The sequence below is a fragment of the Cygnus olor genome, chromosome 1, assembly GCF_009769625.2.
Source record: "Cygnus olor isolate bCygOlo1 chromosome 1, bCygOlo1.pri.v2, whole genome shotgun sequence".
Lineage (NCBI taxonomy): Eukaryota > Metazoa > Chordata > Aves > Anseriformes > Anatidae > Cygnus > Cygnus olor.
In genome coordinates, this window is record NC_049169.1 from 42,369,857 (window position 1) to 42,382,375 (window position 12,519).

General features: G+C 33.8%; 1 protein-coding gene across 1 annotated transcript in view; it reads right to left on the bottom strand.

The window, feature by feature from the left end:
* Nucleotides 1–3,217: 3,217 nt before the first annotated feature.
* The window catches only part of PAWR (pro-apoptotic WT1 regulator), an 81,607-nt gene continuing 72,305 nt past the window's right edge, over nt 3,218–12,519 (bottom strand). Inside the window, exons 6-7 of the mRNA XM_040554014.1 lie at nt 12,091–12,195; nt 3,218–7,909 (exon numbers count right to left, since the gene is read on the bottom strand). Of these exons, the coding sequence (XP_040409948.1) occupies nt 7,823–7,909; nt 12,091–12,195 (192 nt within the window). The 3' untranslated portion in view covers nt 3,218–7,822. The remainder of the gene's footprint in view (nt 7,910–12,090; nt 12,196–12,519) is intronic.

Sequence of the window (12,519 nt, forward strand, 5' to 3'; positions counted from 1 at the left end):
TTTGTATTGAAACATTTAGTACTAAAAAATGATTGACCATCACACCAGCAGTTATCTGCTAATTCTATTGAGCATTTCCTCTGAGAAAACTTTTCAAAAAAGTACAGCTGTTTAAATGGATGTACTTCAGGAAGCACCAGAATACAGTTTTTCTGTTACATAAAATGTGATTCTAACTTTGTAAACATAGAACTACAATCCATATATTTTCAATTATTCCATGTGTTTTTAAAAATCCTATGAGCACAACAACATTAGAACAGGCATAGTGAATTATATGAAAATGTACTACATGACTGCATTCATATTATATTGAGTCCTTTTTAAAAGATTTCTTTAATTACTATTTTGTTCTGTAACACTTGCACACTACTAGCTGGTATAATGCAAAGGCAGCTGTCTTTTGTTTTTCACAAATCTTTCAGCAGTTACAGGACAAGACTTTGTTCTATTTAAATCCGCAGGATGGAGCAAAAAGGGCTCTCAGATGCAAGGAAGTCAGAAGTTCTCCATGAGGCCCTAGTGCTTTAGCAAGGGGCTCACACCATATCCTGAGAATTAGCTGTACCATGGTTTTGCTAGAAATCTAAATATCTGCCCTACACATCCCTAAAAACATCAGACACACTAACTGATAATACTGTAGTACCACAAATTAGGTAACACTTGGAAAGCATGTCCAAAATTGCTGCCTACTCATCTACAGCCTAGCATGGTCTAGGAAAGACATGATCAAAGCTGTGATTTTAAATAGTAATTTATATTTCTTGAAGGACCAAGAGTTTTATTCTTTTCACTTTGAAGCGTTTGTGTACAGACAAGAACATGAAGGGCTGGAGATCATGTTTTCTCTTAATAATACTGGACTGTAGCAATAACTAGAACCATTTGTACATCTTTATGAAGATCAGTTTGTCATCCTTTCCATATTGAAAAGTATATGAAAAAATGTTGGAGAAAACCTAGGTCTTCATTTTCACATACCTGTTCCTTTCCCTAGTGTTCAGTCCAGCACAGTCTCATCCCTTACATTTTCTCCTAATTTTCTTCCTTGCTCTAACTATCTTTGTAAATCCTATAATTTGGAGAATGAGAATTGAAAGTGGTCAGTCTTTTTTAAAATGTCACTGCTTTATACAAAGCCAGAGTGCCACTATAACAGGGTTTTGTAAGTGATATTTTATTACAAACTATAATGAACAGAAGCAGTTAAATGGGTAGAAGGAGTGATTCAGTTGGGAACAATTAGCATTTTCTAAATAATTGCTTCACAGAGAAATATGAGAGTTATTTCTAGACAGTCTCAACTTGCAAAGCCTCAGTGGTTTTATTGTCCCCACCCATTAAATATATTTGGTAGCTGGCTGTAACTACACTTACACTGTTGCAATCAAAATTTTAAACTCTCTAAAATGCATCATTGTTATAACGAGCCTTCAGGCAAATGCAGAGATTAACATTTCTAAGGGAGAGAGAAAAAAAGATTTCATTCCACAGGCTCTTGCTCTACAAAACCTGATTTCCAGAGATAAATACTAATGGAGCATGTGTCAAGATGCCAATTATCAGTCTGGACTTTTCTCAAATATAATCTTGTGCAAGAGAAAAAAAAAATGTTTTTCTTTAAAATTATGCTTAGGGTTTTTAGAAGATACCTTGGTACAAAGAAGAGTTGATACTGCTTTGTTGCATGAGATTGTGCAATAGGTTGTTGAATGCGCCTGTAATGTCTAAATATCTTCAGGTTATTTCATTAAAGGAAACTGATAAAATTATTTGAGTTCCCATCGTAAGAGACTAAGCAGAGATTAACTTTTCATTTTTGCAGTCACTACGTTATAAAAGTGGCCTTTTGCTATTTCAGAAAGCATGGATATTTTTTAGTCATAACATGAAGTCGACAATGAGCAGATCAATTATAGAACCTCTTCATCTTCAACCTGTTCATCTTCTGTTTACTGGGAAAAAAGGCACCGAATTAGCTCCAATATATATACTTTTTCATTACCTCCCTTTTAATTCTAGTTCTCAAAACAGACTGATACTCATATTAGTAAAAGATGATAGCTGTAACTATAGGTTACAATCTGTAATAGAGCTTTACCGTGTAACAAATACCTAAAAGTCAAAGATGTTAAAGACTTCTAAGAAGGAAACTTTTAACTCAAAGATTCTAAGTCTTACATGACTATTACCAAAGTTTACCGTTTAATCACTCAATGATTAAAGAAACATTTCTGAAGAAAGTCTAAAATAAAATGAAAAAAGCAAGAGAATCTCACTTTTCCTATGCCATCAGCAACATCAACTACAATTCAATTATGAGTTACTAGCCATGTTTTGCACAAAGGGGGCTGAACTAGCAGAAAATGTAGTCAGTCATTTCTAGCACTCAGCAGTTATTCCTCAATATGTCAAGGTACTTGCAGGATTCTGCTGTGCAGAGACAACATCGATGCCCACCAAGGCAGTAACTCACAAACACTGCTGGTTTTCATCTATAGCAAAATTTTCTTCTACAAACGAAAAAAAGACTTACAGACTTCCTTTGATACTTAACCCTCAACTCTGCCCCAAGAACTTTTCCAACTAAACTTCTAGTGCTTGTGAAAAGAAGGACTGGAGTTTTTGTTTTTCTCAAGGCAAACACCCTCATCAGACTATAAAATGAGTCCTATTTAAAAGTGTTAAGAGTCTTCCCTGAAGGCAGCAACTTTTGCTTAAAAAAAAAAAAAAGGCCTAGAGACTTGACATTGCCTAAGAAAATTACGTGCTATCCTTTTACATGGTATAAGACTCTACCCGTTTCCTGTGTCTGCTGATTAATATTATTTAAAATGTCTAGTGAATCTAGAAATTTTCAGTCAATTATGCTCACACAGAAAACCCTATTGAGATATTACCAAGAGACTATGCATACCTTCCTGCTCTAGTAATGCTAAGTAAAATGTAAGCATCAGTTTCCATATTTGAAAGGCTGTCGACTGCTAGAGTGGAAGCTCTCAGCTTCAAACATGTCAGTGCAGGTGAAAAAAACACTAGACCTCCATACAGAACTGTCACTATTTCAGACTACTATGTATACACCAGAATATTCCTCTTGTCAATTCCTGCCCAAATGCTTTCCATATTTGGTGACAAATCCAGTTAGAATTTTAGTCAGACAACGTTAATTCTCCTGTGAACACAATAAATACTCAGCCTGGATTAAAAAGAATTTTGTTTTATTTGGACAAAGGCACACAGTCTTTATTGTTAGATTAAACGCGTTTCTTTTACCTGCAATAGTAAATCTCAACATCAAATTTAATCTGATACCACAGATAATACTACAACTATTCAGTGTTCAAAACTAAAATGGGTATTTAGTTATTTATAGTTTAATGATGCTTCATCTTTTTAAATGCATAAAATGGATATTTTAAAAAATGACTCCTCATGAGATTATTTTCAGAGGTAAACTCAACTATCACAACTTTTGCAGAACAGAAAAACCACAACTAGCTGTAACCTTGAACAAGAACAGTTACACCAGAAATCCGGAAATAGAAACAAAAGGATTAAATTAACAATGTAATGTACATCTGCTGCAGTACAAGCAGGAATGGAGATTTACTATAGTAAGTCACCATACCTGTAAGACCATGAATGGTACATAAAACACATATCTATGTCCTGGACATATTTAAGTAGTCCTAAAGAAATGCTTAATAACAGGAGTAGAAATGTTCCTTACACAGGTATTGACACTGGAATGACTTTCTGAAATGAACTTTTAGTAGAGATCATCCATATCAAATTAAGTGACAAGATCCAGATTTATTTTTTTTAACAGAACTTTTAAATATAATCCTTAGTTCCTCAGTCTCAGCAGATACTGGTTCCAGCACAAATTTATTTTATTGTACATATTTAAGTTATGGCTTGCAATGGCAGTTTCTCCAACGAAAATGGTTGTGTCTTGCTAAAAGTGTCAGATGTTTATGATTGTTAATACTGATGAAAATGGACCGAACTCAATTGACATCTTCAAAAAGGGTTTGAAGTTAAGAAATACTGACAAGTCGTAGATTGATAGTATCTATAGAGTATTTGTTTCCCAATAATTACCTTTCCTGTTGGCTACTAATACTGAGTTGTTTCAATTCAAGCTGGAAATAGACAGAAAAACGTGCAGAAAACTATGGAATAGCTGGAGTCAACGTTCCTGTGCCTTCCTAGGAAAGAATTAAAAAGTAATTTGATCTCCAGTATTCCTTCTGGTCCTATGGTAGATAGTTTCCAAGTTGTAATAATACCAGGTAAATTTTTTAAAGTTTTGATGCAGATTAATCAGTTGCTTCCCATGTATCAAAACCCCTGTATCTCTTGTAATGCTTGTGTCAGTTGCAAGTCTTTCCACAGCTAACTCTCAGTACAACTGAACAATAATAATCAGAAAAATCATTAGGTTATTCTTCCTAGTTTGGAATTAATTCATTTATTTTTTGTTACCCTCTTTACTACTCTACCTCTCAAATTCAGAGCCAAGAGAAATAGCAGAAAAGTAATTAATATCTGAATATGTCAATATAAATCTGGTAATTAACAGAGAAAATTTTTTCTTTAAAGATAGAAAAAAACACTCCTTTGCAAATACAGACTGTACTCTTTTGGTTAATATATATATCAAGTAACAATGCACTTACACATGGCCACTTAATTATTTTGAAATGAAAAATGCTTAATTTTGAATTTCCTTGTAAAAATCAGCAACATTTATATATGGCAAATCTTCTAATTTAGAGAACAAATCCCACAAACATTTGTGGGATTGTAATGTAATCATCAATAGAAATATTTCTGCACAATTTTAACCTTCAGCTCTGGATGCACCTCTTTTCTATACAATATGCAGCCACAACAGGAGCATCATTTTGCATTCTTAAAACAAGTATTATGTGGTGTTCATTATTAAAGCATTTTCTCTCATTTCTTTTAGTCAACTAGGGTACTTTTCTGTTTAGATTTCCTTAGATGACTCAAGTTACCCAGAAACACAGATGCTAGATCTAGGCAGTTGGGTACAAATTTAAAGATAGGAAAGTTCAGAAATTTTCATGAGACAATTAATATTGCGTAATAACACCCCCTTCCAAAAAAAAGCTCTAATTTAGCCTAGGTATGTTACTATCCAGATTCATCCCAGAATCATACAGCTTTCCCAAAAGAGGTGGGTTCCCACTTGCAGCAGTGTATTTATTTGCTTTCAGATCAGACAATTGAGAAAAACTGAGGTGTGGGATGGGAGAGCACATGGGCTCAAGTTAGTGAATTGCTGGCAAGGTAGATAATTTAACACCACATCACCTAGAATAAAAACTTGTTCTATGGTTGAGCTTGATTATAAGGACACCCCACTGAAATCAAATTTTAATGGCAAGTAAAGACTAGACGATTATTAACATTTTATGTCACACACCATTATTCCTAGAGTCTATTAAACTTCTTCCAAGAAACTGATAACATAAGTAGTAACAATAATGTCTAGGTACTTCCTGTGTGAGTTCCCAACAGTTCTGTTGTTCACACTTTCTGCCTGAAGGTTTACTGCTTTCAAATATTTGGAAACTTCCTTTTGCCAGTACCTCCTCAAGGTAGGATATAGTAAGTGCTTCTGCCAAATATTCCCATCAACTGGGTGTCCACGTTAAAAAATGAAATTCTAATTTTGGGGTTTCTGCTGCTAAACTTTAGTCAATACACATGCAAACCAAGAAGAGGTAAATACAATGACAAGCAATTCTTGTTTATATACTTTGCTGTCATTGTTCTTTGGTTTAAAATGTATATGAAATACAGACTGTGAAATACCTCATTTACAACTTTGTATTAGTATCTGTGTTTCTGCATTAAGTCCTTAGAGATGTTTCAGTATGTTTGACATCCCATGCTTTAAGTCTGTATGTATATTTCCTACATAGCATACACAGAAGGAAATCAGATGTTGTTCCAGATAAAAGTTTTGTATTTATTTAGAAGGCATACACCTCAAATTATTCTTTTTTTATGACTTTCAATTTTAACTTTATGGAAGTGATAAATGAAGGGACTTCTTACTGTTTGACTAATGTTAAGACAAATATTCACTGGTGAATACCATAGTTTAGAGGGCCAATACAAACCCCACATACCGCTTAAAACCCTGAGATAAGGTTTTAAACAGTGTCCTATGGGATATCTCTTCCATTATGAAGGAAAACTCCAAGGCATCTTGGCATATCTTGAAAAATACTTCTTGAAAAATACTTTAAAGCTCTGAAAAATTCCTCATTAGAATACACATATGTAAAATAACATATCCTATATTTAAAACAATCCAAGGCATAACAATAATTCCTGAATTTGAAGTTTAAGAATCTCTTACAGTCATTAAATGCGTGTTATGGAAACAATTGGCAAATCTGAAAAGATGATTGCTACTACATATTGAAGTTGCCTTTAAGTTTTAAGGTAACACAAACTACATGTATGCCATGTTCTGACATGAAACTTCAAAATCATCAAAAAAAAGCCTGGACTCCTTGAAATGTTTTCAAGTCTCCTCACTCAAGTGACCTATATATTTTTTCTGATTGAAATGAATGAAATATATGTTGTATTAATATGAAATAAAGTACGTCAAATTTCTGTCTAATAAGAATTTTAGGAATGGAATTGTCAATTGTCTGTGGTTTATGTAAAATGAGAATTTTGTCTACTGTCATGTTATAGAAGAATCAGTATGTGCTCGTAAGTGGACTGTAACATCTAAACAGGCACTTCTTAAACACTTTGTTAGTTTAAAATCAAGGATAAAAGTGTTTTTTTAAGCATATGATGTTTCAAAAATGCATTAATCTCTTATTCCTCTCTACTTCGCTATATACAAAATTTTTGACCCAGCTTAAAAAATGAAACATCAAAAAACTCACATTGGTTATGATCACCTTAAGACAACACCTTTAAATAAAAATGTATTGCAAAAATGTCTTTGCAAAAATGAAAGCTCCAGGCTCTGTTTGTATTCTCAACACAGCAAACAAAACTGTTTGATAGTAAAATTGCATTTCATTGCTAAAGCAAAAGCTTTAAAATAAACTGCAGTGCACAACTTCAATGTGATTCTAAGAATTCATTAATGCTGATACCACGGGTGATTTATTTATTTTTTAATAAGACCTCCCCCTCCTGCCACAATACTGCTATACAAAAAAAATTGCTACTACTCTACTGTCAGTCTTTCAGATAAAGTAAAAAAAAAAAAAAAAAAAGTCAACATAAAAGAGTTTTTAGAGCAAGAAATCAATCTGCAAAATGTTATACAACAGTAAAAAGGCATCCACTTTACAGATGTTGAAACAAAAAAGTAAATATTTCACAAAATATATATTTTGGATCTGTGTAAACAAAGCTCATATGTATGTATTGCTTCTATTCATTTCAAAAATATACATCCACATGGACTGAAAGTGATCTTGGTGCTCTGAATTTTAAATTACTTTGATATATCCAGATGTAATCTGAAGATACAAAACCCCCATATTTTTGAATTTAGTATTTTGAAATATGTCAAAACTTTTTATTTTTCTTATGAGAAATGAAAATGAAAATACACCCCAATTTTGATGCCATTTCATTGAATGAAGAAGAAAGTACTATGAAAATAAACATTCATCTGGTTTCCTAAAAATAAATATAAAGACAGTTATTATAACATAATGCAACACAGGAAGTATTACTATATTGACCTTAATGTTCAATCAGTAGTTTTAAAATCTTTCCTCATTGAGGCTTGAATCTTCTACCTTGTCAGCTGTCCAACAACTTTTAAGAGGGTTTTATTTTCTTGCTTCAATTGTTCATTTTCATCTTCTATATCATCTAGGTCCTGTGAAAGGAGAAAGAAAAATACACATTTCTCAGGACATTAAATACAAACTCTTGATTAGTAGCAGCAGGAATTTAGCATCTTAGCTCTGAAATCGAGAAGTTGGGGTTGGGAAGAATTTGTGTCACAGTAGCTATCCTTAAATCTGCTAAACCTGGCATTTTTCCAAGTGTTACCAGAAGTAGAAAACATTAGTATTATATTCCCACATATAAGAACCTTGAAGTGGAAACATATATAAGCAAAACTGAAGCTGCAGTAGGAATTAAACAACAAGAAATCAAAACTGGATAGGTGTGATTACTTTACTAGCATGGAGTTTATTTGGCTACTACCTCTGCTCCCTGGATTGCACTTGTCTGCAACTATCCCACTTGTTGTGTTGCTGAACACATCACTGGTTATTACTGCAATAAAGTCTGCTTTGTATTTTAAATTAAGCATAACATTTTTCAGGAAAAGTACTGCATGCCCATCTTTTTCATTTTCTCTGAAAAAGAGTAAAAGGCATATTGTAACTTCTATCTCAACTGCTACTGAAAGAACACACAAATACTAAAAAATTGTGTTTAAAATAGATTGATCCTACCTCAAATGTCTGTCTCTCTTCCACTAACTGCTGTATTTAATTAGTTCCCAGTTCAGCGCTTGACTTCTTACCAAGTCTTTCCAAGATTTTAAACTGAATAATGACAAAATTGGCAGTTGCTGTAAGCATTAGTTCAGTAAAAATAATTTTACTGTACAAACAACGTGGAAGAAACAGAATGAGAACAAAAAACTGAGGAAATAGGAGTGTGACCTCAGGGACAGCACTTTGAAGAGGAAAATGAAAGGCAGGCCAAAGAAGGAAGAACCAGGACTCTGATCAGAGCTTTTAGATGCCTTTTGATCTGTCTGCAAATTCCTACTGTTGTCATGCTTGATTAAATATAAAACAGTAATAGTGAAAAGATTTTTTCTCTCTTGTTCATTGAAGTCGTTAAGCACTGTTCGACATAAGGGGCCTACTTTCTTGTTTCTTTTTAGTGGGGTCATTCCAGAAGTGCATTCTAGAGAGTGTGTGTTAATGGGTACTCTGATTTTTAAAAGCCTCTTCAGTTTGCCAAACCAAATCCATACTGCTATACCTATACCTTTGCAAGTTGTGTATTGTTTTTGTAATGTGGAATCAAGAAATCACTAGCAGAAATTGCTTTTTACCTAACAGAGGTAATACTGCGTCACAGAACAAATGACTTCCAGGAAAAGCATTTGATTGCTCTGAAAGTAACAGATACAAGTGACTTAAAAATCTAAATATGTAAAAGTTTTGATGAACAGCTATGCAATTTTAAAAACCACACGGTTTTATCTCTTGAGCAGATCAATAATCAGATGGAAAACACAATACTTTTTCAATAAAATGTTTTTTTTTTTAGTTCAGCATATGTAATACTGCATTTGATCTTGCTGTTAACAGAGATATTAGATAGCTCAATTAAAGCTTACCTAAAAGCCTTCTGTATAAAAATACCTGTTGTTTACTCAAAATAAAATGTAAATAGTTTGTGAAAGTTCATGCTGACAAAATAACATTCCAAAGAAGTTCTTGAATATGATCCAAGAAAAATAACTAATTCAGTTTAAATATCTAAGGAAATAATGGACTGAGAGATGCAGATGGTTTTTGCCACTCTGGAATTTAAAGCTTCTTATCAAAATTAAAAACTGCAATGCTAACTTACTCTTATTAGTAAATAAAATACATTAGCTGGAAACTCTTGGACTTCCAAATGAACCAATAGCTACACCATTGACGCTAAGTAGATTGTGAATTCTCAGTCCAAACGTGCATTTAACTATAGGGACAGTAAGATCAGAAATGACTGAGTACAAACTAGTCAATAGTTGAACATAGCCTACAAATATTTAAATGTCTTGAGATGCCTTTCTTTTCAGATATTTGAGGCTTTTATCAAGCAATTGCCTTTATCTTATTAAAAAAAAAAAAAGTGGCAGACATACTTTTAGAGGCTAATCTACTGGAATGAAAAAATGCCATTTATGACAAAACGCCTTTTCTGGTTCTCAATATAAATGCAGCTAATGTTCTTTAAGTATCTTTGTACTAAGTGTTCTCAGTAAAATCTTATTTTTACATTAAATAAATATATTTACTTAAAATAAGAAAAAGTCTGCCAACAAGTTTTCAGGATTCTTGGAAAAACAGCTTTTCAAGTATAACACACGGTCTCTGGCAATGAAGGATGCATCTGTGGTCATGAACTGACCGAAACTTCTAGAAAGAGCACTTCTCTAAATATGAGGGCTGAGCAGTCACAAAGCTATGCAATAAAATGGCATTTAGGCTCTCTGACTTGAAAATCTTTCGAACTGTGTACAACCTAACATGCAATGAGAGCATTTTTTGATGAATGGAGAAATACTGTGAATGCATAGATGGTCAAATTTCAAGACCCCTATTCAGGTTCCCTACCAGCAAAACTTTTTAAAAAGATCTCTGCGTAAGCTCACTAGGTCATCAGGACGTCATCGGCTTATTCAAACAGAAGGTTGAAGATCACAACAGTTCCTCCATGTAAAGCACCCAGTCCTGGTGCCAGGTCTACAGAGCAATGTTCTATGAAGAGCAGATGGATGTTTAAATGCTGGCTCTCGTGACTGCAGTTGTAAAGACAAACCTTAGGCAAATATGATCGCGTATTACCTTCCATTCCTTTCCTTTATGGGAATGATGTAACACTTCTGTAGCTTTTCTTAACATTCTAAAGCTTTCCTCTTTCTAAATCCACATGGATAGCCAATATAAAAGCAGTCATAAATCCAACAACCATTTAAAAAGAAAGTAAAACTATCTGTTTTAATGGAAGTTATCACTTGAAACATGCTGGCTTCAAATTGTGGCAAGACAAATTAGTAAAACGGCCAGAAATTCAAAAGGCAGCTATTTCGATCGGGAAAGTCTGTGGGTTTCAAACATAAATACTTGCTCTGCAATAAAGCTAATAGATAATGTTATAGATATGATAAATGCTGACTTGATGGATAACAAAAATAAGAAAGCATTCTCTACTCCATTTAACAGAGGCTACCTAGGGACCACCACGTATATCTCATTGAATGGTACAACTTTAGCCATTTTGTAGTGAAGAGGTTTTTCAGAGGACTACATTTTATGCTTTCTTTCCACACAACAAGCAGAAATTGCCATCGTACTTCAATGCATGTAATACACCGGGTCTGCTTGACTTTACATGTTATAAGATAGTTCCTAGTCAGATACTCAATGGATTTAATTTAGGACATCATCCTTCAAATACAGCAGAAAAAATGAACATTGTTTCTAGAACTCTTCTGGAAAAGCAAACCTTAGAAACTATCATGGTCCTAAAACACAAGCTTTGAGTGAATCGGCTACTTCTGTTGTGTTGTTGTTGTTGTTGTTTTCTGACTTCTGAGACAGGAAATCAGATGTGACCAGCATTTAAAGTAGCTTTGCTACCCACTATGTAGGAGTGAACAGTTTCACTGACTAATACTCAGGTCATCAGCTTAGATGTGAGAGATCCCTTGCTGAATATAAAAGTGGCATAAAGATCAATTCCCCATTAAAGTAGAAATCTCTCCAAAACACAGACAATACTTCGCTTATCCTATAATTTCCAACTTTCTTTATAAAAAGAAATAACAGACATGTTTCAGAATATTCTCAGCTCCTTCAGTACCGTAGATTAGTTTGAGAATTTTTGAGTATGTTGTCCTCCATTGTTGCAAATGAAAGTTTAGCACTATGCACATAGAGTTATTGTTTCCCTTCACCGTTGGATCAACCAAGGCCAGTTTTGAAATTTTTTTGTTGAATTTTTATAGGAAAGCATGCACTGGACTACTAGAAGCGTACTTCCCTAGTACATCCTGGCTCTGCACATCAGTCAAGAGTCAAGTCCCACTAGAGATTAATGATGTTAATGATGATGAACAGACGCCACCTGGGAAATAGAACTTATTTACATGCCTGTAGAAAAGTTACATAAATACAAACAAACAAAAACTCCCAACAACACTTAATTCTATTCAGATCTTGCCCAGTGGCTATAAGCGCCTGAAACAAAGCACTGAGAATGCAGATGCTTTTTTCCCCTCTTTATATAGCACCACATAAGAAAATACGTGCTTACTCTGTTTAATAAATCAATTTCTTCCTTCAGTTTCCCAATTAGTTCCTCTTTGTCCTGTGTCATCTTCATTAATCTCAGATTTTCCTGTCTCTCCTTTGCAAGTTCCTAAAAACAGAATATGTACTGGTGTCAAATGTAATTGTGCATCTTAAAGACAGTTTTAAGTTAACTAACATTAAAGTTAATCAAAGCAACCCTCCACACACACGCACCACAAGCACTTACCTGTAATTTCTTTTCTATGAGCCAAACCCATATGTCTTCAAGCCTTTATATTTCAAGGAGCTAATGAATACACATCTAATAAGATATTTTACCCACATCAAACCTGTGTGCTATCTCTGGTTCCAGAGATGTTTTTTTAATATCTACCTTAAGCATGAGTGAGCCCAGAACTGGATAGGGGGCCCAAAAGACAAATAAGTAAAT